The sequence below is a fragment of the Lycorma delicatula genome, chromosome 1 (genome assembly GCF_047948215.1).
Source record: "Lycorma delicatula isolate Av1 chromosome 1, ASM4794821v1, whole genome shotgun sequence".
Classification (NCBI taxonomy): domain Eukaryota; kingdom Metazoa; phylum Arthropoda; class Insecta; order Hemiptera; family Fulgoridae; genus Lycorma; species Lycorma delicatula.
In genome coordinates, this window is record NC_134455.1 from 75,818,284 (window position 1) to 75,844,686 (window position 26,403).

Below are 26,403 nucleotides of genomic sequence, written 5' to 3' on the forward strand. Positions count from 1 at the left end.
ATTAAATACTCTGGAAAATCAACAAGCTTCTATTGGTAAATTAAGCCATACTGATAAAAGTACACTTGAAGCATTTTATCTCATAGAATTAAGAGTAGCTAAGATGTCCAAATCCCATGCAATTGTAGAATATCTCATTACCTGCTGTAATTTACATGGCCAGAGTTTTATTAGGCTTGAAAGAAGCAAAATAATTGAAAAAAAATTCTGCTTTCTAACAACATAGTATCAAAGCAGATTGATGACATGACTACTGATGTTCATATTCACCAAGTGAGTTGAACCAAATTTTTTAGTAATCAATTTGATGAATCAACAGATATGGGAAAAATTTCTCAGTTCTTAAGTTTTTGTGTTATGAATGCGATAGGAACAGATCAATCAAAGAAAATATGTTGTTTTGCAAATCAAAACCTGGTCATGCAATAGGACAATGTCTTTTTGATGTTTTTTTTGAAGCTACTAAAAACTATAACATAGATTGGACAAAATGTATTGCAGTATAGTGATAATGCACAGCTGATAACAGAAAGAATAGTGGATTTCTGAAGAAATTAAAAGATCATCTTATACCAAGGGTGGGATGTATGCACTGCTTCCTTCACAGATATGCTCTTGCCATAAAAAAACATTCTGGAAAATCTCAAACAATATCTTTGTAAAGTTATAAAAATGGTTAATTTTATTAAAAATCAACCATTAGAAAATAGGCTGTTTGCTAAATTATGTGATGAAATGGGCAAAAAGAAAAAATATCTCTCCTTTTCCACACAGAAGCCAAATGGTAATCATGGAGGAAAGTGAACCCAGTTATTGGAATTGCGAGATGAATTAATAATATTTTTTCAGGATAAATAAATGCCATTCTCAATGTGTTTACAGAATAATGAGTATATGATGCTGTAACTAACTTAGCCGATGTATTTTCGCATTTAAACACTTGAATGTGAATTTACAAGGACGTGATAAAAATATTTTATTAATGACAAAGTTCATGCTTTCATTAAGAAGCTTGATATCTGGATTATTCGCCTTCACAGCAAACATTTTTATATGCATCCAATCACTTCCAATTATAATGAAAAAATCTGGATGAAGAAGACACTATTATTCACCACAGTTTGGATAGCAAGAAGATGCATTTATGTGAGCTAAAACTTCAGTTGGTGGAGTACTTACTGGAAGATAAAAATGGTTTCCCGAAGAGATGGGTTATGAATCTATAGTGAAAACACTGTTGTAACTGCTAAGTTATCAGTTCAGATTCACAACCAGCTCATCAAAATGTCTACCGATAAAACAATTCACGTATGAAGATTTAGATATGTTCTGGCTTGCTCATCATAGTGAAATGGAAATTTAGTCACAGAAGCATTGAAAATAATAATCCCTTTTGCAACATTTTACCTCTGTGAAAAAGCTTTTTTGTTTATGGTTGCATTAAAAACTAAATAAGGAATCATCTTATCACTTGAAAACAATTTGCTTTCTGTGTTTCTAACATAGATCTACGTGTGGAGAAACTAACTTTGAAATGAAAAACAAATACAACTGTCTGACTAATTTATTTTCTTTACATGTTATAAATGTATATAACTAATGTATAAATAAATGTATATAATAATGTTATAAATGTCTAATGTATTTATTATCTTCGTAATCAATTTTTTTTCTCATAAAATGACTTCATTATTGTTTATGTGTAAAGTTGTAGGCTAATTTCCCAACCCCCGTTTCATACCACTGCGACCCCCAGGTTGAGAAACAATGGTGTATAATAACTAATATTGGTGTATAATAACTAATAATGGTGTATATAACTAATAATGAGCTCTGCAATGTAAACACTTGCCATAGCTCACAGTTTCCATGAATGAGTTTCATCATTTATGTATATAGAACATCAACACCATGTTTAGTGTTAGAATCATCAGTAAAAATGTTCATATATTTCTTATATTTACCCATGATTGAAAAAATTCATGTTAGATGATCACTGCTGGTTTCTCTTTTACTTTTGCCCCAATTGATGTTTGATAAACATTTAATAATTTTTAAGGCTTTCCTGCATTTAACACTCAAATGCTATGTGTGTAGTCTACAAGTAAGGAGTTCATCTAATAATATAACTAAAAAGCATACATTATTTTTGTACTGAATAGGATGGTCATTGATGGTCAAAACAGGACTACAATGAGGCGTTCCCTTCCTACAGCATTGTATACACCACATTTTTCTGATGAAAATTTGAATCCAATATACTTTGCAATTTTGTTGAGGTGTTTATTGCTCATTGTAATTTGAACTTCACCATAACTGTATTGTTAATGGCATATACAATTGCCAGATCATCACCATAGATACTTTTTCAGATTTCTACTATAATTTTTTTTTTTTTTTGGTGAAAAATGCTTTCTTGTTATCATTGCCGGGACAAAAAGTAACAAAAAAGCTCTTTCCTGGATATCAAAATAATAATAAAATAAGGTTAAAACTAAGACAGCAATAAAATTAAAACTTAAATAATAAAGGAAATATAACCATTAGGATAAAATATGTAACATGAATAACAAAATAAAACTTTTGGTTGATTATCTTTAAATCTTATTAAGTATATTGATTCTTCTTAGAAGTAACAATATCTGGTCCAGTGCATCCTTATTGTTTTCTAGGATGCGCCAAATGTCCATCAGTAATTTAAATTTGCAATGTAAGGCTGCATAGCATATGCAGTCCTATGGATGTGGTGTACAGCTAAGCAGCAGTTGCATTGTACGCATAGTGGTGTATTTTCTGCCAAAATCTGGTGTCTGTGAGTAATGCTGGTATATCCTAATTGCAATCAGCACACTGGTAATGCCTAATGTCAATTTATTGATGGAAACCATAAAAAAGATACTTCTCTATGGAGAACCTTGTGGTACACCATTTTTCAATCTTTCTTTTGACGATTATGCAAACTTTGGCCCTCTGATGCGGACAAAGTTTACGTTGTGTTGAATCTTGTTCAGTATTATTTTGAGCTGTTTGTCTTGTGTGTACCTTCCACAGTTTTGAGTGTTCTTATTGAGATCTGCAGCAATAGTTGCGTCAATTTCAACAAAGACTCATTGTTCCAAATTATTCACGTGGTACAAGGCGAAAAATTTGTTTGGGCACCTGCCTCAATGTGGCAATGACTTCTGGTCATAAGCCACTGTAAAAAGGGATCTTCCTTAGTCCTACTTGCGTTCTTTTAAGAATGAGGGCCGTAATCTGTGATTGTGTGTAGTATTTGTACTTCATGCCATCGATCCAGGAGCGGCGAAGAGGTGCATATAGTGACAGGAGAATATTCAAGGTCTCCAGCTACCCACGGCTTGCTGAGGGAAGATTTAACGTCGCTGGGCTTGCCCATTACAGTGTTAGGAGGAAGACAGCAAGTAATTTCTACATCCATGAGCAGGCAGGTTAGTGAATCTCAGGTCTTGGCAGAAGCAGTTTTCCAAGAGGTAGTTTCGAAGTCCAGGTGGAAGAGTAGGCCAGAGCCTTTACCGTTGATCTCCTTGACATCAGATAAGGGATCAGATATGGATATAGGGACATCCACCGGGTTTCAAACCCAGTAATTAAGGCTTTCCAGAGTGCGAAGGGCAGACCTGGCAGTTCTGTTCCGCTGGTCAAGGCAGTCCAAAATGACCTGGACTACCTGGTTAGGTTTCTTGAGCTCCCAAAAAGTGCTGACGCTGGTGTGAGGAAGACTATCCTTCCTCGCCTAGAGAAAATTTGAGAAGCTCTCTCTGCTGTGGCAGAAGGGCTTGAGGATTTGGCTTCCAAGCCCAAGGAAACCAAACTGTTTCAGAAAGTAGTTTAGGCGCTATGCTGATAATTATCAGGTACATAATCATAATTATCAGGTACAGAGGTCTGGGTGAATTGTTTTTGAAGACAGTTCTCTACAGACTCTTCACCTCACACTGAATTATTCCTGGCTCATGACTCTTCTTTCGTTTTGCTTGTACTGACATGGGTCATTATAAATGAGTATGTTTATGTGAAGTTTCAACTCCAAGAGACTGTTCAACTTGCATGTTGAATTAATCTCTTCTGTAGCAATGCTACCCATCATGGTACACCTCCACTCCAGTGCTACCAATCTTGGAGGTCTGGCCCGGTACTCTGGTGGAACCAACATAAGTCCTGTCAGAGATGCGTAATCTCTTCCCTAACTTCAGACATGCTCCTGTGTGCCTGGAGTTCAGTGCCTGGGCTGAAGCCCAGGCTGGCTCGCTGAACTCCAAACTGAAGCTTTCAAACCTTCAATGCACAGATGCACATTGGCAATTTACTATGCGCTTGCCGTTGTGGGGGGCATGTGGACAACAGAAAGGTCTCTTTTACCTCTGCTATCACTTCAATCCTGGTTGCCCACATAGCCATCTCTAAAGGTGGTCAAAGTCTACTTCCATAATCGTTTTCAACTAGAAAATCCAGTCCTTATGTTGACCTATAGGTGGAAATCTGGTAAAAGTAAAATTAACACTTCTGAGGAAAACACTTGGAGACTTCTTAGCAAGCTATATAAAAATTTGTAGCATTATTACAATTCTTTCAATAAAAAAAAAAAAAAATATATAATGATAATATGTAAATAGAAAGAGATTTAAAAGCAAAAAAAATAGTATGAAATAAAAAATAATCATAGGTCAAAAGGTTGTCATATATGACAGACGCGAGTCATGTACAAGAATTGATCATTGGAAGACAGATTTGTGCAAGTGTATTTATAAATGGTACAGATTGTTTTAAGGATTAAAGAATCAAAAAAATATCTTCCTAAATCTCTTCTCACACTGAAATACAAAATCCAAGGAAGGCAATTCTAATAGACACGGTTTAGAAATCATTAACTTACAGGTCTTTGTTGAAAATAAACTCCCAATTTATGATGCAGAAAATGGAATGAGACTAATTGGTATTTATTAAGTATGAAATGATTTGAAATCAAAGGAATGGACTTTTTGAATGATTCTTTCTTCTTAATGAAGAATTTGATTTGGCAGGCCTAGTTCTGTGACTTATTAAGGGCATAGAACTGGAGTAGAAAAATCAGAAGGTTATGAATATACAAAAGGCTTAGATGTATGGCTAGATCTGCTAACCATAAATTTAAACATGTGTTACAATGGAACATATCAATGTCAATTTCTAAAGTACTACATAATTCAGTGTCACAGAAGCTTTGTTTGAATTTTGTTATATTCAAATATCCATAAAAAACTTACGAGCTTTATTTTTTGTGTTCAGTCATTTGACTGGTTTGATGCAGCTCTCCAAGATTCCCTATCTAATGCTAGTCGTTTCATTTCAGTATACCCTCTACATCCCTAAAAATTTGTTTTACATATTCCAAACGTGGCCTGCCTACACAATTTTTTCCTTCTACCTGTCCTTCCAATATTAAAGCGACTATTCCAGGATGCCTTAGTATGTGGCCTATAAGTCTGTCTCTTCTTTTAACTATATTTTTCCAAATACTTCTTTCTTCATCTATTTGCCGCAATACCTCTTCATTTGTCACTTTATCCACCCATCTGATTTTTAACATTCTCCTATAGCACCACATTTCAAAAGCTTCTAATCTTTTCTTCTCAGATACTCCGATTGTCCAAGTTTCACTTACGAGCTAATGTTGAAATATGCATTAATCAGTAGATTTATTAATGGTAATAATAAATTATGAGGTAATAAAATTATACCAGTAATTAATAATATTTATTTACCTGAGTAGCAGGAACAAGTTTATCAGGCCGAATACAACGAAGAATAACCATCCAAGGTAAACCAAATAAATTTTCAAAAGGGTTAGGTAATGACAGTGTCTGAGGATTCAAATCATCATAGAATGTTCTCCAAGTATCTGGATCAGCAGCAATTGAATTTCTCAGTTCACTAAGGCTATTAAAATTAAACAATCATGTTTAATATTCATTTATATCAGTTGCAATAATACACAATAGAAATTATTAATAATTTTATATATAATCAGCTCCAGTTTATCCATGACAGAGTTTATATAAGAGTGGTGAATATTTCTCTAATATATGATTCTACATATGTTTAAAACCTGCTAATCAAGTCACTCAATTTCTGTGTTTGTGAAAAAATAGGTTTCTTAAACCTTTAATTAACTCTTTGATTGTAAGTGGTTTTCAGGTGTGTCTGATTTTTGTATTTAGGAAGCTCAACAATAAGAAATCAAATAGTAGATAATTGAATACAATTTTTCTGTGTTATATTTATACATTTAATAAGCTGTTTTTGTCAAATTTAGCCCATCTACAGATTTATTTTATTAGATCAACCAAAGTATCTGTACTTTGGTAATCTGTACTTTGGTTTGGTATACCAAACCAAAGTACAGGAGTGCATTTGCAATTTACTTGCATCATCAACTACATAACTTCATAAAATATAATAACGTATCATGAATTTATTTATTTTATTAAAAATGTAAAACTTGTAATCTTTTTATTTTAAACTTTTATTCAGTTAAATTAAAAATTAAACAAAATTTAAAAATATGAAAAATTAATTAAAATTAACATTAAAAATTAAATTGTAAAAGTTTTTTCTTACGTATGTAAAAATATGATGTGAAAACAAAATAAAATTAAAATAAATAATTCAAATTGAAATAATTTTAAGTAAAGCAATTAAGGTAAAACCACCAGTAGTTGACACTGCACTAGTAGTTGACACTTACAAAGAAAAAATAAATTAACAAGAGAAACAAAAGCGCCAAAAGGTTTATATTTATCTGTCTGTGTAGTAGTCTCGACGCAATCGTCTGATGACAGCAGTGCATGTTTTTCAGTCGTTTATTGTAATTTCCTTGTGGAGTTTGCTAAGAACAAGCTGAAAGGTAAGCATTGCAAATTTAAACATTATTTTCTAATTTTGATTAAAAAAGTATTTAGGTCTCTGTCTGGGACTCTAAAGTGTATATACAGTTATTTAAAATAACAAAAAATAAAATAATGACCTATTGGGCGTCGTGTCAACTATTGAAACTTTACGTGACATAATACTGAGTAGTTGACATGGGGTGTCAACTTGTGGGTAGAAATATAATTTGATAATACTGCTTTTTTTGAGTGTTATTTAGCTGCTTACAAAGCAAAACCATCTATTATAACCTCTGAAATATTTTTGAACTATCGTGTCCGATAGTTGATAGGGGGTATATCAACTGTTGGAGTTACAAGTGTCAACTACTGAATTATTCCCTTTTTCATTTTTTTGATGCCTCCAACAAAGGGAAATTTTAAAAAGTATATACAAGAGGCTATGGAAGCAGCTGAGAAACATGTACGGTTGCATAAAACGCCATATAAAACTGCAGCCAAAAAACTTAATTTTTCAAGGGTTACTTTGAAGTACAAGGTTGAAGGAAATCACCCAATTGACAGGTAAGACAGCTGTACGTTTTTACGTAGGAGTCTACATCCTAAACGTAGCGTCAATAAGACAGCAGCGCCGTATTTTTTCACTACACCTAGTTATTTGTATTAAATCAACTTTGCGTTAGCTAGTTTAGGATGTTCAAGACTTCTGAACCTAGTACTTAACTAACCACGTTACATATTATTTGGCTACCTGCTTAAGCTAATCAGGTTATGCCTTTTTCAGAAAAATGGGTCCAGCAGCCGTATTGAGTACAGGAGAAGAAAGTACTATCAAGAATTGGATTTTTAGAATGGCCCGTGCAGGATTTCCTGTTACAACGCAGGAGGTTGTCTTCAGTGTGCAGTGCCTTTTAAAAGAGTTAAACAAACCAAACCCGTTCAAAGACAGTTGCCCAGGAAAATCATGGATGAAAGGATTCGTGAGAAGAAATCCTGTGGTAGCTGTTCGTATGTCCCAAAACCTTACCAGATCAAGGGCTGCAGTGTCCAAGGAAAGCCTTTTGAATTGTTTTAAAGAGGTAGAGACATTGTTAGTTGAGAGTGAACAAAAAGACATTTTATTAGATCCAAGAAGAATCTTTAATACAGATGAAACAGCGTTTTTCTTAAAACCAAAGGGTGGTAAGGTTTTAGCGAAAAAAGGGGATCAGCAAGTCAATCCAGACGAAAAGGAGTGTCTCACTGTCCTTGTCACAGCTAGCGCAGGTGGTGCCGTACCTCCCCCAACAGTTTTGTATAAATATAAAAGGATCCCGCAGGAAATTGCAGAGAATTTCCCTCCAGGGTGGGGCCTGGGAAGAACAGAGGCTTTTTTCAAGTTCATCGCTGACATTTTCCATCCATGGCTGGAGAAAGAAAAGATTCCTTTGCCGGTCATTCTTTTTGTGGATGGTCATTCTTTTTGTGGATTGAGTTTGTAAGTGAGCCAGTTTTGTGAAAAAAATGGCATTCTCATTGAACTGTACCCGAATGCAACGCATCTCTTGCAACCAATGGATGTTTCGGTTTTCAGGACTCTTAAAGAGCATTGGAGGAAGAAAGTATATGAATGGAGGTTATCCAATTTGGAGGCTCCAATCTTAAAGAATAAAGATTTTCCTAAACTTCTGAAAGAAGATATTGACGATACATTAAATGTGTCTATGCTGGAAAATGGTTTTAGGAAATGTGGACTGTTTCCATGGAACCCAGAAGCTATCACTCTCCCGTTTAACACTGAAGGTGATAATCCAGTTACAAAAGGCGAAGAACGCAGACAATTTTTAAAAGAAGTGATTGAGAAACCCTTCGGTTTCTCAATCACAGTATTCCTGATAGTAAGCTCAATACATTTCGTAACAGTAACAGAAATAAAGAGTTGGATGAAAAAGATGTGTCACTCTTTAAACTGTGGCAGAACTCAAAACTAGAAATAGAAAGTAGTTTATTAGATGCACCTGGTCCTCCTATTGATGAGCCTGCCAATCAAAGCATTGAGGATGGGGACCTGTTATCTGTAACAATCACTCCTCGTCTTATCAACGAATCTGCTGATCATACCACTGATGATTACAATTTGCCACCTGAAACGAACTCTCCTACTTGTACTGACGAGCCTGCTAAAGTTGGCAATAATCATACTGATCTTTGTCAAGCTGGACCTTCTTCAGTATCTGCAGAATTCCCCAGCCCCTTCAAAAGACACTTTTTCTATCAGAAAGACAAGAATGAACCGAAAAAAAAAAGACGAATACAAATATATATAATATAAATATTTATATATATATATATATATATAATATATATATAAAGTATCTTTCTAAAATGTCTAATTCCTTACTATTTGTATCTTTTTTAATTTCCAGTAGGTTTAAATTTGTTCTAATATCAGATATTGTATGTTTATTCTTAATCAGATGATCAGGAATATTAGAGAAACTCGGTTTACCTTTTATATAATTTCTAAAATGTTCTAAGTATGTAGCCTTAAATGATCTAGTGGTCTTTCCAATATAATTATGGTCACAATCATTACATTCAATTTTATAAATACCACTCAAATTATATAAATTAGATGAATCATTATGTTTATTACTTATTAGGTGTTTCATTATGTGGTTATTTGTCTGGTACTCAGATTTATTGAATTTATTATTATCATAAATCTTTGTAATACGTTCAACTATTTTATCAGTATATACATATTTTAAATATACATTGTCGACTTCTTGAGTGCTGTTTAATGTTATTAAATGTATATTTATTTTTAATTTTTGACATTTGTTTCTTATGTACATTATCTACTAAAGAATTATCATAACCATTATATATGGCAATTTGTTTTATAATACCTATTTCTTTGTTTAATTTATTTTTATTTTCATTATATTTAGTATAATAAATTGCTATATTTACCATGTTTGTGTAAGTACTAATTTTAATTGACCATGGGTGATTTGAAGATCTATGTATACTGGTTTTGTTAGATGTGGGTTTCCTATGTACTGAAGTTATAATTGGTTATTTTTATTATTAATTTCAATATTACCATCTAAATAATTTATTTTTTTATTATCAATTCAAAGGTAAATTTCAATCCACTATAGTAGGAATTTAATTTCTTCAAAAAGATTAAATGCTCATTACATATAAGAGGATTATGGACTACAAAAATATTGTCAACATATCTAGTCCATCATAAAATATCATGAAAATATGAGTTATTCAATACTCAACTTTACTTTCAAACTCCTGTAAATAAACCTCAGATAAAGTGGATGACAAAGGAAAACCCATCGGTACAGTGTTTTCCTGGGTGTAATATTTGTCATAAAATTTAAAATAATTCTGTTTGCATATATTTTTTATAACAACAATAATCTTTTCAATAAATAAGGGATCTTCTATCTATAGATTATACACTTAAGTGCGTTGAATTCTTGAAATTGTTTACTATGAGTAAAATTTTAAGGTTAGCATTTATACCTTAATTTATATTAATATCTAAATGTATTGATTGGAGTATGAGTGTGCATGTGTGTGTCTGTGTGTACTGCATATTTATGAGCACACAAACACCTGTGTATGCATGCGCACATTCAAAAGCATGCATGCACTCACACATACACACACACACACACGCGCACACACACACACGCACACACACAAGTATATCAATTAAAAATTACTGTGATAAAGCGGTGAAATTTTTCTCCAAGTATAGAGTATAACTTTCTTTCTCCTAGAATAAAAATACATTTTGTAATCGTGAATTTCTGTTAAAAAAATTACTTTTTAAATAATTCTTTTTTTTACCAGATCTACAATTACTCACACAAAAGAGATAAATATGAAATGATTGCTTTATTTTGCTGGTCTTATAATTAAAACCAAGTAAATAAGTTATTACTTATAATAAAATTAAATAATACTAGGTTTGATCAAGAAGTAATGAAAATTTTTCATTTTTTCTGAAAGTATTTAATCAATGTTCAATATTTACCCTTTCCTTGAAAGTAAATTCCCTGTGATATTATACTTCAGCTTAAGTTACAATTTGAAAAACAATGGTAAAACACTTCTTTGGGTATCGCCTTGAGCTTGGCTTGCGATTTTGCCTTTATCTTATGTATTGAAAAACATTCTTTCTTGAATGTCCTTTTAAGTCCATTTTAATTCCTTTAAATACTTCTTTTAATTCCATTGTAGTTGAAGAAAGCAGTTAGATGGAGGACCTTCATGTGTTTTATTTGATCTTGGCTTCTCAGAAAACTTTGATTGGGACAGTTGAACCTTTGTCTCGACGTTGTAGCCACACATCCACGTTTCATCACCAGTAAAGTACAACTTGTTTTTTGCTCACCCAACAAAAACTAAGTGTTGCAAGGGACTGAAATTTAACACTAATGTGCAGTACTACCAATATACAGAAAAAATATCAACTTAACTGACACGATACAGTGCACATAATTAGAAAATTCTTCGTACTTTTTACCAAACCTCATACATAAAGTAATATTTTACAGTTTTTTTAATAAATTTAAATTAAATCCCTATAATTTCTTTAAGATGTTGTTATGCATGGAAGTAGTGCAAGGTATTCACCAGAGATACTATGAAATATCTGGATTCATTTTAAAAATTTAAGTTTGTAACAATCATAATACATAATTCTGAAATAATTAATACTTATTCATCTCACCGTGGTAAATTAGATGCTCTCACTGCTTCTGACCAAGATTTATCCGATAGCCATGATGGTGCAGGATTAGGATATGGATTATCTAAAGCAACACCTCCAGTTAACAGGAATGCCAACAAATCTGAATTTATTTCTTTCTAAAAAAAAAAAGAAACCTGATTAATGGAGATTTGTGGATTATATATTTTAACTTGTATCAATGGATGTATGACATAAATCCTATTTTATAAAATAAAACACACATTGGCAAACACAGCAACATAGTTGTACACAATTAAACTGCACTGAAAGCGGTCAATACTGTAGCACTAGACAGATGGGATACACATTAATCTATAGATGCAAGATCTATAAGAAGACAAAGACAATCAACCCATCTAACTCTGTCAAATATGAGACTGGAAACAGCTGTTTCTAGGTTCTGATGATATGGAGTTTGCAACCAGATAGCACTATCATGAGATTGCTTTAGGGCAATGCTTAGTATACCATACTAAGTTTAAACACTTTTTGAATACAGCCGAAAGAAAGCATCCATGTTCTTCTGGAATCCTGTTTTTCCATTTAGTAAGGGCAATAATATTTATAGTACATCTGCTCTTGTGAATTCTTTGTGCCTGCCACCAAAAATTCCTTCAATTCTTTGAACAAACTGAAGTTGTTTGGACCTAAGTTCAGAATGTGGCCGGCCTCCATGGCGCAAGTGGTAGCATCTCAGCCTTTCACCCAGAGGTCCCGGGTTTGAACCCCAGACAAGCATGGCAATTTTCACACACGCTACAAAACATTCATCTCATCCTCTGTGGAAAGAATTACTCGACTACGGACCCGGAGGTTAAACAAAAAAAAGAAGTTCAGATAAAAAATTTTAATTTTAATTTTTCTAATAAAAAAGTGTTGCAACTGCAGAATATGCATGTATGTTTTATATATCAAAAGTGCCTGTAGTTCCTCTTTTGCTGATTTTGGACAGCATGCATAACTTCCAAAGAATTTCATCTTAGGTGTGAACATTCTGACCCCCACAGGGTAAGATGATTCTGGTTGCCACACCATGCCCTCTGTTCCTATTCCTAACGGGCTTTACCGGTGTCGTCTATTAGACCCTCTAAACTTGATAAAACATCACAATCATCAGTTTGGCCTCTGTCAGGATGCCAGTAGTGCAAATGTCTTGGTAGACATTTCCAACAGTGTATTTAAACAAACCTAAAATCACCTTTGTATGGCTTCTTCCAACCATGACCATCTACCATAACTTACAACCCCCAACCATCAATTAACCTGTCCATGGATGTGCGATCCCTGCACCTTCCTCTAACACCAAAGATTACATAAAAATTCTTCCAGTCCCTTGTAGTCACCATCCCCTTGTACTTGAAGTCCTTGTAGTTCCCATTTCGCTAATTTGGATAGCATGCATAACGTTTAAAGGATTTCATCATAAGTGTGAACAATAACCGTTACTGCTTACACATTAATGTGATCAATAAAATACCAGACCAATTCCAAAAGATCACAGCTTACATTATTTATGCAAACAGAATTTTTTTTATAATGTTATAGCATTTTTTATGATCAAGAGAAATGCTATTCAGTTGACAGGCGCTTCATTTCCAGAATGCTATAAATAATACGTTCTGTGTTTCAAAAGTGAATCAAGAAATTAATATCTCCTATAAGAGACTATTATAAGCTCATGTATTTTATGTTAAAAATAAAATAAGGATCCTATTCACATTCTTTTGTAATCTTCTGTTAACATGTTGTATGATAGCCAATGAATATATAAACTTTTTGGATGATTTTTACAAAGAAACATGGAAAAAAAATAAATTTATACCTGAGCTTCTTCAAATTTTTAATAATGATTAAGAATACTTCTTGTCATGTATGTTAATGAAAAATATTTAAGACCATTTTTACACAGTTTTTTTCTTCCATTATATTAATACCATACACAGAAATTAACTGTCTTTCAGTTTTAGCTGGCATTATGTTTTTAAAGTTCAGAAAAGATATCATTACTCAAATTTTACAACTGGCGATGTTGAATATCTTAATCGATTGGAAACTTCATAACTCAAATGCAAATTAACATAGTGAGTCACAGAGCAAATTGTTGGCAGCCAACTTTGAATCTTACAAGTGTGTCAATCTGTGCTAGAGAAATTAAATTACTGAACAATCATTACATTCAAGATAAATCTTGTAATTATGTTTTTACGGTATTACTATTGTCGTTTACTAAATGTATGGGAAAAAAAAATTATTTTTGTTATTAAAAATTAATTTTCCCATTGGATGTACTTAAATTTATTATTAAATAACAGGAATACTGCACATTATAGTTGGACTAAGAAAATCAGTACTATCAATACTGAATTACTGAATAAAGATTCTAAAAAAATTACAGATGATTTGACAAAGAAAAATGAATGGCCAAAGCCATTGAAAAATTAAAGCAACCCAGCCACTGTACTGAGTAGCCACAGATATATTATTGTAAATGGTTAATAAATACTGGATATGACTGCAGCCTAGTTTTAAGTTAAAATAACACACTAAAATTTTACAAATATAAATATTATGATTTGTTAAAAATTTACAAAATAAGTCTAAACTTTATACAAGTGAGGTGCAAAACTTACAGAGAAAATTTTGTTCAAGTTCAAATTGTTAATTACAAAATTAATTTTTATGTAATTATTATACATATGCATTTTAATATAGGTTTATATATAAATAGAGAGTGTGCCATGAATTACTGACTAATTTTAGGAACTGATTCAGGATATTAAAATAAATAAAAATGTTAATACAGATAAATGTCCTATCTCACTTCATTTCCATTTTGCCATTTTGTTTTTTTAAATAAAAATTTACATCTTAAAAGTGTATTTCAATATTTTAATGAAATTTTATGTAACGTGGATCATATAAATTATACAACTAACAATTTTGTGCCTGTTGTGTTATTACCAATGATAAATGGCTTTAATTTTTTTTTACAAATTGAATTAAAATTAATTTTTATTTTTAGTAAACATACAATTGGCAGACTGCATAATTTTTGCAATGCACTTTAACAATTTCAGCCATATCTCACATGTTTCTCATTTGATTTTAACAAATGAGGTGTGAGTTTGTTTACAATAAAAAGCTTAATATTTTCAATAAAACTAATATTTAAGAAGCTATTAATGGTTAAAAAATTTAAATGGCCGTAGAATTTTTAAACTTATTTATTTATTTTGTAGAAGATGTTGTGTACAAGCATACTAGATGTCAATAAAATCTCACTCTATACCTACGATATAAATTTTTATTTAAAAACATAAAATGGTAGACAGAGGGCAAATGAAACAAGATACGGCATTTGTCCATATGAAATTTTTTGTTTATTTTTATTTTCTTAATTAGGCCCTTAAGTTTGTCCAACATCTCCTAGGACACTTTATTATGTTTATACATATATATATGTCGCCGAATGGCTTCGATGGCACATGTCACTTACTAAACTTATGGTGGCCTGAAAAGGGCCATTTTTGTCGTCGATTGGCTTTGACAGCTCGTTGCAATTTCTAACCTTATGGTAGCCCTGAGAAGGGCTGTTGTTGTTGAATGGCTTTGATGGTTTGTGTTTCATAACCTTGTGGTGGCCCTGAAAAGGGCCATTTTTGCATTAGCTCTGAGAAGAGCTGTTGGGTCTCGAAGCGGGTCTCGGCAACGTCGGGGAGTTGCGGTTTGTCCATTGAAGTCCGACTAGGCTATCCCTCAGCAGCAGTTGGGTCCCCACTACAGCATGGCAGTGGTGGCCCCCAGAGCCCCGCAGTGTCAGGTCGACATCGGTCGTCCTTTGCCGGCGTGGCTGACCCAAGTGATCCCACGCTAGGCTGGCTCCTGCTGCTGCTGTCCGCTGGCCAGCAACTGCTGTCTGCTGTCTGCTGTCTGAGGCGGGGATGTTAGCATCCACCGGGAGGTCCAACATTGAGCCAGCCAGGGAACTTCTATCTTCTTCTTGGTCTTCTCCATGTGGTGGTTGACGATGAATTGCAAATTCACTCTCACGCACGCTCTTTTATTGGAGCCTGAGAGTGGTGGGGCTGCAGTGCGGTGGGAGAATTGCACAGTCATCTGCGCGGTGGAAGTGATGCTAGTATCAGCATGTCCATATACTGTGCGCCAGTTCGCATCTGAGTTGCTGTACTGTGTTCGGCAGCCGGTATTAAATTAGGCATATATGTGGTAACAATATATAAATCTTTTTAAAATTCATTTTATTCCTCTATAGTGTTAAATTATATTTAAATTCTATTAAACCAGCTAGTCCAATTAAAATTAAGATAAGATATATCTTATTTCAATATTCTGTACTTGATGGTTTATTTAATAGAATTTAAATCTGTACCTATAACGCAACGTGTCCTGACTGACTGACGTCAACGCCCAGCAAAAAATACTGAAGATAAATTGATGAAAATTGGTATACACGTTCTTCTTACAGTGTAAGTGCAACTAAGGAAGGATTTTCTGAAATTCCAAGTTTAAAGAGTTAAAATGGAGTAACAATGAAATTAACTAGTTTTTGCATTTCTCAGTAACAAACTTGATTAACTTGATTTTTCGTGTATGTAATTTTCATGTAAATATCTAAAAAAAGTCTAGATTTTTCTAAATTCGACCTTAAAAGTGGTGAAGAAAAGGTAAGCAAAAATTTGAACAATGATTGCAAATTTTCCTTGTTTCCGACAATACTAAAAGGGATATTCACTCTATTTGGGCTTGCATATACTCTTCAGATAAATAACTAAAAACCATTTTTGGGTTTTTGCAATTTCAATTTTTTAAGGGATGCGACAGTGTACAGTGCGGTAGATTAACCAACATAGCCAATGCTAATATATGTGCAATGGGACTGGCTGCACCTGCCTCTGGTTACACCACTAAAAAATACAAAATAAAAATAATTAAAAGATTTTTAATAAAATTAGAAAGGAAGTATGGTCACCTCATAGTGGTGTTTGTCAGGTAATGCTAATAAAAGTGCAAAATACATTTTGCACATTTATAATACATTTACCAGTACAAAGTACAGGTAAATTCATAGCCACACCTCCTGTTCATAGCTGTACTGACCAAACTGCTGCTCTGAAGAAATTATAGTACTTTGATATTTTTTATAAACTGAACAGGCTTTAATTTTTATTTATCAATATTATTCTCCCAAGCATGAGTTTTTATGAACACAATGGTGTCCAAGCCCTCTTGCTAGACGGGAAGGGCGAGCAAAACAAGCCATGACCGCCTAAACATCCCCCCTGACTGAGATGGGAAATGCAAGTAATCATATAGCATGGGTGAAACCACAATGGGGACGAATAAATATATAATAAGGAACGTCAAGGTTGTTCTTCTTATAGTGTTAATGCTCACTAAGAAAGGATTTTTTTAAATTCCAAGTTTAAAGGGTTAGAATAGAGTAACAATGAAATTTATTATTTTTTGATTTTCCCAGTAACAAATGTAGATATCAACTTGAATTTTGGTGTGTTTAATTTTCATGTGAATATCTAAATTTCACACAAAAATAAATTTTTATTTGCAATTTTATCAGGATTTAATGAAAATCTGAAAATAATATTCTTGATTAAATATCCTTTATTTATAAATAAATAAGTTTGCTATTAAAAATATTGTTGGTGAAGCTGCGACTGGAGAATGCTAGTATATATATATATATATATATATATATATATATAGAGAGAGAGAGAGAGTGCTTTAATTTGTTTTATATTATTACACTATTAAATAATTAAGTGTAGTAAATAATTATTACTACACTAATAAATAATCTGAATATTATTTATATCTGACTGTTCAAGGATACAATAATAGAATAATGTAAATGCAAGAATTGAATAACATTTGCTTTTTTCAATTAATCTATTTTTCTATTTATTAATATAAACAGTAATAAGGTTTGATTTAGCTACAATACAATCTAATTAAACAAAGAATGAATTGTAAACAAACACAGTCAACACACTGTAGTACCAGGTAGTTATCTACACAAATATGGCCATGGGATCATCATTAACTCATCTTCATTCTAGATCTTATGTTACAAATATTCCACAGTAATGACCAATTCATAAATAATTTACATCTATTTAAAGAAATATTTAAATTGACAATTTAATAGATCACAAAAAAATTATACTTTGATAAAAATAATAGGACAATGTCAATTTCAGAACAGGTAATACATCTATGTTGAACTACTTTATCAGACAGAAATATAAATACACATCACAGTCATTAATAGCCAGCCTCTTTGTTTCTTAATTTTTCATTAAATAAGAGAAACTGCAGTTTATCAACAAAAATAAAAAAAAAAACAATGTATTGTAAACATTCTGTTTCAGTTTCACTGGACAAAGTATTTAATACCACCTAATACAAGAATAAACATTACTGAAATTTACATTTAAAATAAAAATGATGAATTTGTTCATAAAACAGAAATAAAAAGTGGTGTGCAAGAACAGGCAATTTTGAAGAAAAAAAATTTGTATAATTAAAAACTTATTTTTTTCATATTTATATACTAACGAAAGGTTAAAACTGCACCATTCTTCATTACATTATAGAGAAGTTATTTCTTAAAGTTAATGTTATGTAAATAGTGAGCATTCATGAGAGTGCATCTGGTGTTCATAAATGTAAATTCATTGTAATATCTCAATAGAGAATGCTAAGATATTTTTATAAATACTAGCCTTCAGTTCATTAATGGACTAGTTTTTTAATCACCAAATAAAATCACAGAATCCATAAAAAGAAATCTCAAACCTAATGATTTTATAGATCAAATCCTATTGTTGTCAAATGGAGAAGTTTGACTGTATAATATAATATAAAAGTGTACAAATATATAAAAGTAAATAAAAAACCATTAGAAGGGTCTTACTCTTGCTGCTTGAATGCCAATGCAAAGGATGAAAGAGAAAGCAAGTTTATCTTTCTCAAACAGAGATCTGCAGACATTTCTGTAGATACTGTAGGTAAAGTAATCATTGAGATATTCAAGTCGAAGCTCCAACACATTTGATTTTGGGCTGTTCAGAATTGACTGAAATCAAAATTACAGTAGAAAACTTTAACAAATCACTTAAAAAATAAGCTAAAAATACAGACAAGTATCAATTGTGAAATAAAAAAAAAATAAAAAAAAATTGAATCTGTAACTTAAGTACACCTTATGAATAATTTCAGATATGTGACCAAGTCTTGGATTATTTTTGCCAACTCATTCATTCTTCATACATTACAAAGAATCAACTTAACTATTAGTACAGATAAACTAATACATTTCAGGCCAAAAAACTGTGTAGTTAAATTTCACCATTTAAATTACTAGGTGTAAGTTACCCTATCGTTGAAAAAGGGGGACTTCTATAAGGTTCCTAATAGTGGATATGAAGGTATTTCCATACACCGATATATGTGCCAAGTTATTACATTCTGAGTAACGCAGTGTCTTCCTCTTATCCTTCTCTATGTAGTGAGTGTATGCACTACAGGATTTTTGAAATATCCCGAATCAGTATAAGCTGTCCTCGTAGACTTCTTTTTGATCTAATTAGTTTTATCATGTTTTTTCATACTACTCTTTTGCTATTTGAGTCATTTACTATCAAAATTCCATTCTCACAATACTTTTTATTTTTTTTGTTTTCCTTTCACTTTACCTTTGTTGATGTAAAGCAGGACATGACTATCTTTTCTTGTTGTAGGACAAGTATTAGAACAACAATAATGTGAGCTTACTCTGCTGAGATCTTATGGATGGTGATGTTTCCTGACTTGCCGGTCACTTTGGGACACAGTAGACAGTCTACTATGTGTAGAGATCAGAGGCCCCGTGGCTCATTCAAGCCTACAGGGTGTAAGTATTTCTAGTCTGGGTGAATTATGTAGGTATGGAACAAGGTGTATGAGAAAAGTAATGAGACTGGACTTTTTACTTACCAAAGTTTTTATTTTTTTCAAACAACAATATTATTCCCCTTCAAAGCAGTTCTCTTGGGCAGCTATACACCGGCAGAGTCGTTGTTCCCACTCCTGGTAGCAGTGCTGGAAGGCTTCAACTGGTAGGGCTTTAAACTAGTCGGTCACAGTCTTTTGAATATTCCAGAGTTCCAAAATTACATCCTTTTAAGACATGTTTCAATTTCGGGAAAAGGAAAAAGTCACAAGGACTCAAATCAGGTGAATAGGGGGTTTGAGGAACCATAGGAATGCATTTTGAGGTCAAGAATTCCCTGATGGAAATGGCCATGTGACACAGGGCATTGTCATGATGAAGCATTCACTGTCAACACTTGGTTGACAGTTTGTCCTGGAGGAACAAATTCTTTATGCATGATACCCCTACTATCAAAAAAGCAAATCAGCATGGTTTTGATCTTTGATTTGCTCATTCGACATTTTTTCGATCGAGGAGATGACAGAGTGCCACTCTTCGCTTCGCTGCTTTGTTTCAAGATTGTACTCAAATATCCAGGATTCATTACCTGTGATCACATGATTGAAGAATTTTTGGTCATTTGTTCAATTGTCGTTCTGTTCCATTGTGAGGTTTTTCTGCACCAATTTCACACAAACTTTTCGCATGTCCAAATCGTTTGTCAAGATTTGATGTACGGTGAAAGTGTTTAAATTTAACTGTTCACTCATCATCCTTATTGTTAAACAATGGTCTGATCTTACAAGAACCTCCTCACACGCTCAACGTTTTTTGTCAGATTTTGAAGTTTAAGGTCTCCCTGAGCGAAGTTGATCTTCAATGTGTTCTTGGCCTTCCAAAAATGATTTGTGCCAGCGGAAAACTTGTGCTCTTGATAAGCTATGTTCCCCACAGGCCTGTTTCAACTTTTCAAAGGTCACACTCACGAATTCCCCAAGTTTAACACAAAACTTGATTGCACAACGTTGCTCTATATTCCGATGCTCCATTTTCGTAACACACAACAAAAACACAACTTCACTGATGGCGCTGTCAAAAATAATGTATTGGCTGAATGGAGTTGAAACTCGTACTGAGCATATGGAAGGGATGAAACAAACCGATCTAGCACAGACCGGTAGACACAGCATTGCCAGATGCTGTGTTATCAATCTTTAAACTCGCAGTGTTATCAATCTCATTTCTTTTCTCAAATACTGGGTGAACCATTATCAGATGAATACTGTTATGTGACTAGTTACTTCATCCAATGAAGCTTTTATGTAATATTAATAAATAAATTCTGTATGTTTCTTCATTATACTAAATAATGCAATTTACAAACATAATAATTTCACTATGAACATTAAAAGCATGAATAAAATCAAAATTTTAAGTGATTCCAATCTATTCTCAGAATAAAATAATTATTACATAATTTTGAAACTTAGATATATCAATCATTTATTGAAAAGTAACTGGGAGTTCTTTTTACAGCTTTTATGATCAATAATAATGCATGAGTAATGCTAACAATATACTAAAAAACTGGCTATTCCAGCAGCTAGTTGAATTACGTCATTTGCCATAATGCTGAGGAAAAAAGTTAAATCAGTCGACCTAATGTAATGCAATGTCTATACTCAAACTGAAAGTTATTAGATCATTGTGACAAGGAAGTCAACTATTTGTGTTTGTCTCCACTAATATTCTGCATTTTTAGAATATATTTTTCAAAAGAAAATGGTTAGTTGAATTAAAATTTATTTAAGTTTAACAAAAAATTAATATTTAATTACCTGATAATAAAGATGAATAAACCAGACTAAACTATACTGATACATAGGATCAATATTGGTTAATTCAGCTAAACAGAGAAATAAAACAGCAGAATGTTTTGATACAGGAACATACTGATTCCTAGCAGAGTCTATTTCTATCTCAGTAGAAGCAGCTATTTCTTGTTTTGCCTGAATTTCTTCTGATAAAACCTGTTAAAAATTAAATTTACTTTTTTTTAATTTATGATTCACACTATCAAATATTTTAAACACACATTTAAGGGAAAAAATTATTGGGTAATTTAATTTCATACGCTGGAATGTAGTGACAATCTGATATTTAATTTTATACAAAACAGTTTAGCTTAAATTGAATAGTAACAAATTCACAATGATTTTTGCAGTCTTTACAGTTTGTGAACATATCTGAGTCTTGTTTGTGTATATAACTGTTTATATATGACTTTCTGAGTTTTTGTATAAGTCAATACATGAATGAACTCTTAATTGTAATGAACTCATCATACTTTAAACCAATAATGGACTACTTTAAACTGTATATTTTGAGTACTAAGTATTTAGTACTTAGTTCTATACTATAATCAGTATAAGTACTATGTATAATCTTTATACTTAATGCTTAGACTTTACAGTTTAAATTACATCCAATCACTTTTACAATAACAGCATAATATTTTAATTTAACTGACAAACCTCATTAAACTTTAGTCTCTATTCTTATACATTTATGTAAAGTGCAAACATGAAAAAATATAAGGAAATAAGAACAAAGATAAAAATTAAACATACATAATACACTAGCACCTAAGATAAATAACACAGGACATAAATAAATAAATGTTCAATGACAATTAAGCTCATATATTATAGACATTATCTGGTTGAATGATGTCATATTATCATAAAAAACCCACCTAAGACCCCCCCCCCCCCCCAAAAAAAAAAGAAATGATAAAAAAGAGCAACATGTAGTTATTATTTGAAACAGCAAAAATTAAAAAAAATCATTAATAAATAAGTGGGTATAAGTGTTTCATAATTGGATATGCTTATTACCTTTGATGAAGATAATATGTGAATTGCAGTTTCATCTTCTAATATATTCCCTTCCGAAGAAGAAAGAACTTCCAAAATTTTATCTTCAATATCTTTAAGCTGTTTTTTATTACTAGCACCTTCCAGTATGAGCTGATTCTTCTTTTCTTCCAATTCTGGTCTTTCCTTTGCAACTACAATACCTAATAACTGGTCTTGAAGACCTTGTGGTGTTATCATAAAATTTAACAAAGTTACCTGCAATAAAATGCTGAATAAAGATACAAAATTAATAATATCTATAAAAAAACTACAAACTTCTACCATTGCTGTTAAATTTCTATGAATATGGTTTTATTGCAGTTAAAATGAATGAATTTATTTAAGAATATAAGAAATAAATTCATATATTCTATTTTCTTTTAAATTCTTAGCTAATAGATTTAGATTTTTCCAACAATTCCTAAATTAAATTATGGAGGTTGATAAAATAGTCATGAAATAGAATAAAAGAAGACCAAAAGTTCCTGAATTAGATATCAAGATGTCAAACTTATTTAGTAGTTGCCTAAAATTACTTGATTTTCATTGCCATTGCTGTTCATTGCGTCATAAATGAACTTAGTAAATTTTTTAATGAAAAATTTTAAGAACCAGACTGATTCAAAATATTACATAATTTTCTGTTAAGAAAATATTTAATCATTAAAAGTTTGTTATCGCTGAATTGCTCTGATAGCACGTGGGATCTTAGAACCTTGTGTTAGCCCTGAAAAGGGCTTTTTGTTGTTTTTGTAGTAGCGGCCCTGAAAAGGGCCATTTTTGTGTTTTGTGAGGTAGCCCTGGAAGGGCTGTTGAGTCTGAAGCTGGCAATGTTGGCTTGGCTGTTGTCAGGAAGTTGCAGCTTGTCCACTAGAATCAGACGAAGCTTCCCCTTAGTGGCAGTTTGGCCACTAAACACAACTAGAGTGTGATGGTAGTGGCTCTCAGAGCCTCGTATTGTCGGATCGGCATCGATCATCTTCCGCCGGTGCAAATCTCCTTCAATGATCCCACATTGGGTCAGCTCCAGCTTTTGAGCCTGTTGGTTAGCCTGCGGCCAGGGAGTTGTTGCCTTTAACCCACCGGGTTGGTCTAGTGGTTAACGTGTCTTCCCAAATCAGCTCATTTGGAAGTCGAGAGTTACAGCGTTCAAGTCCTAGTAAAGCCAGTTATTTTTACACGGATTTGAATACTAGATTGTGGATACTGGTGTTCTTTGGTGGTTGGGTTTCAATTAACCACACATCTCAGGAATGGTCAAACTGAGACTGTACAAGACTACACTTCATTTACACTCCATACATATCATCCTCATTCATCCTCTGAAGAATTATCTTAACAGTAGTTACTGGAGGCTAAACAGGAAAAAGAAAGAAAGGGAGTTGTTGCCTGGCAACCTAGGACAGGAAGATGGCATCCGCACCCAGCGGCTCCTTTGGTGGACCATCCAGGCCTGCTGTTCTGGCGGGGGATTTTGGTATCCACTGGGAGGTCCCACATTGGCCAGGGAACTTCTTGCCCTGGTTGTGGTCCACGAGAGAATGGTTCTTGCAGTATTGGTAACTTTCTCATAAATACGGCCAGGGCGTCTAATATTTAAAAAGAATTAATTATCAGATTATTTTATGCTAAACAATAAAGCTATTTTTTTTTAAAATCAATTAACATAGTGATAAATGAATTGTGAATTTTTTCTTGCAAATTGTATTTAATTAAAAATTCAATAGAAATTACTTAGTTACTACCTATTTATTAAAATTAAATTATATTTGTACAAGAAATGTTGATTTACATGCAGTGAAAAACATAAATGATAATAATACTGCCTAGTGAAAATGACTGATGCACTGGATCAATAAACTCTTACCTATGTAGTCGCAATATGTTAAATAAGCTTACCTTTACAGACACTTCTGGTAAATAATGTGGGTTTCGTAGTCGTGTTGTTATATAAAATTTGAAATTACGATTATATTCTATGACATTTTCACCCATTTTAAGATATTCAGCACCTGCTTGTTTAAATGTGGTTCTCATTAATATTGGGTCTAAAAAAGTAAACAAAAACAAGTTATAATAAAACAATTTAAAAAAATTATAAATTACTGTTAGAATCAATTATCACTAAGAATACAAAATATATTGTTTTGTAGAGTATTACTCAGGATATCAGTTCTTATCTGTTATAAAAAAACACTCAGTCAAAATACAAAAAAATATACTTTCCATATATTTTTACTTGAAATTTTTTATTAAAATAAATTCCCATAAAATAAACCATAAAAATATTTACTCAAAAAAGGGAAAATTTAAAATTTCACAAACAATTTCTACAAACAACTTTATTTGTTTTAAATCACAGCTTTGAATATTTTGCTAAAATAGATCCTAAGGTAATCAATCACTAATAAATCTTATTCATTGAAGTTTAGAGTAGAAATAGCAAAACTGTTTTATTCTGTGAACAATAACATTTTCTATTAATTATTGTGGAAACTCTTTACCCAATTTTGTTAAATGAAATATCTAAGTAAAATTAATTTGTTTTTCTGAATTTCATTATGGGAATAATTTAGCTTACTTCATTTCTCTCACTTAAAGAATATTTTGTAGTCAGTAACTCTTAATATTAAAAAAAAAAGGATCGTAAAATATAACAAGTTCTCATTACTGATCCTGCTGTTTTTTTTTACAATGAAAAAAATAAGTATTCTACAGCATACCAAATCATTAAAAGTATCCAATCCAATGCCATCATTTAAAAAAACTTTTTCCTGAAAAAACAATCTTTATCTTTTATTATAGTAAGTATTCTAATATTTTTTTTTTTTTTTTTTTTTTTTTTTTTAAATTTTAGGTGCTGGGACACATTTGTTGCACCTGCTTAGGACAATAAATCTTACCTTTATCAATGGAAAAAGACAAGTCTTCAGTCTAGAAAAGTAGTTTCAACAAAACCTTTTTTGTTCAATTTACTAACTATAACACAAGAGAAACTATAAATTGAATGTATCTATATAGATTACACTAAAAATATGCTACCTCTGTTTGAAACAAGTGGGATGTGTAAAAGGGAACAACCTCATTTTTAATTTGGTTTGAAAGTTTAAAATAATCTTGTTAATTGCAGTCTATGATTTTGTAAAATTGGTATTTAAATACATTGTATTTTTATTTTTTGAGATAAGCTGAGTCTTATTATGCTCTATTTAATCAGCAAATTTACATTTTTAGTTATACTGGCAAGGGTAAGTTAAAATTTTATAACTGGTCATTTTAAATAAATCTGATGTTTTATAAAATTATACCTGCATGAGGTGTGGGATTATGAAATAGATGTGAATTACTAACATGTTATGATATACAATGCAGGAACACTGTGCTAATAGTTACTCTAAATCAGTGGAATATTTCAGAGAATTAATTCAAGTCATCACCAACTTTACAATCAATTTATAGTTTAGAGCTCAAAAATTCTTAAAAAATAACCAGTTGATGATTTTTTTCTAAATAATAATGATTTTGAAAACAATCTGATTCATAAAATAACTGCCTTTTATCAAGGATAAGATGTTTATTTACCTGTAACTGCTCATCAAGTTCAGAGGCCACTGGCACCTGATAATAAATGATTTCTTAACCCAGGAATTATTTGGTAATGATCAGTTAACCATATCCCTAACATTGGAATTAAATGAAAATAAAAATATATAACACTGGCTCAACATATCAGAAAGTGAATTTTCTGACAAGGAATTTAGAAAAATCTAAGTCAAACTGACAAAACAACAATACTCATTCAAAAACAAAAATACCTACTCTAAAAGAATACGAAGGACCATAAGAAATATAAAAATATTAATGGTTAATGTAATAAAACAAAGC

General features: G+C 32.0%; 1 protein-coding gene across 1 annotated transcript in view; it reads right to left on the reverse strand.

Moving 5' to 3' along the window:
• Dnah3 (dynein heavy chain 3, axonemal) overlaps window positions 1-26,403 on the reverse strand; it is a 257,006-nt gene that overhangs the window by 54,184 nt on the left and 176,419 nt on the right. Inside the window, exons 38-43 of the mRNA XM_075354669.1 lie at window positions 24,418-24,566; window positions 22,498-22,734; window positions 21,439-21,630; window positions 18,602-18,763; window positions 11,629-11,765; window positions 5,763-5,937 (exon numbers count right to left, since the gene is read on the reverse strand). Of these exons, the coding sequence (XP_075210784.1) occupies window positions 5,763-5,937; window positions 11,629-11,765; window positions 18,602-18,763; window positions 21,439-21,630; window positions 22,498-22,734; window positions 24,418-24,566 (1,052 nt within the window). The remainder of the gene's footprint in view (window positions 1-5,762; window positions 5,938-11,628; window positions 11,766-18,601; window positions 18,764-21,438; window positions 21,631-22,497; window positions 22,735-24,417; window positions 24,567-26,403) is intronic.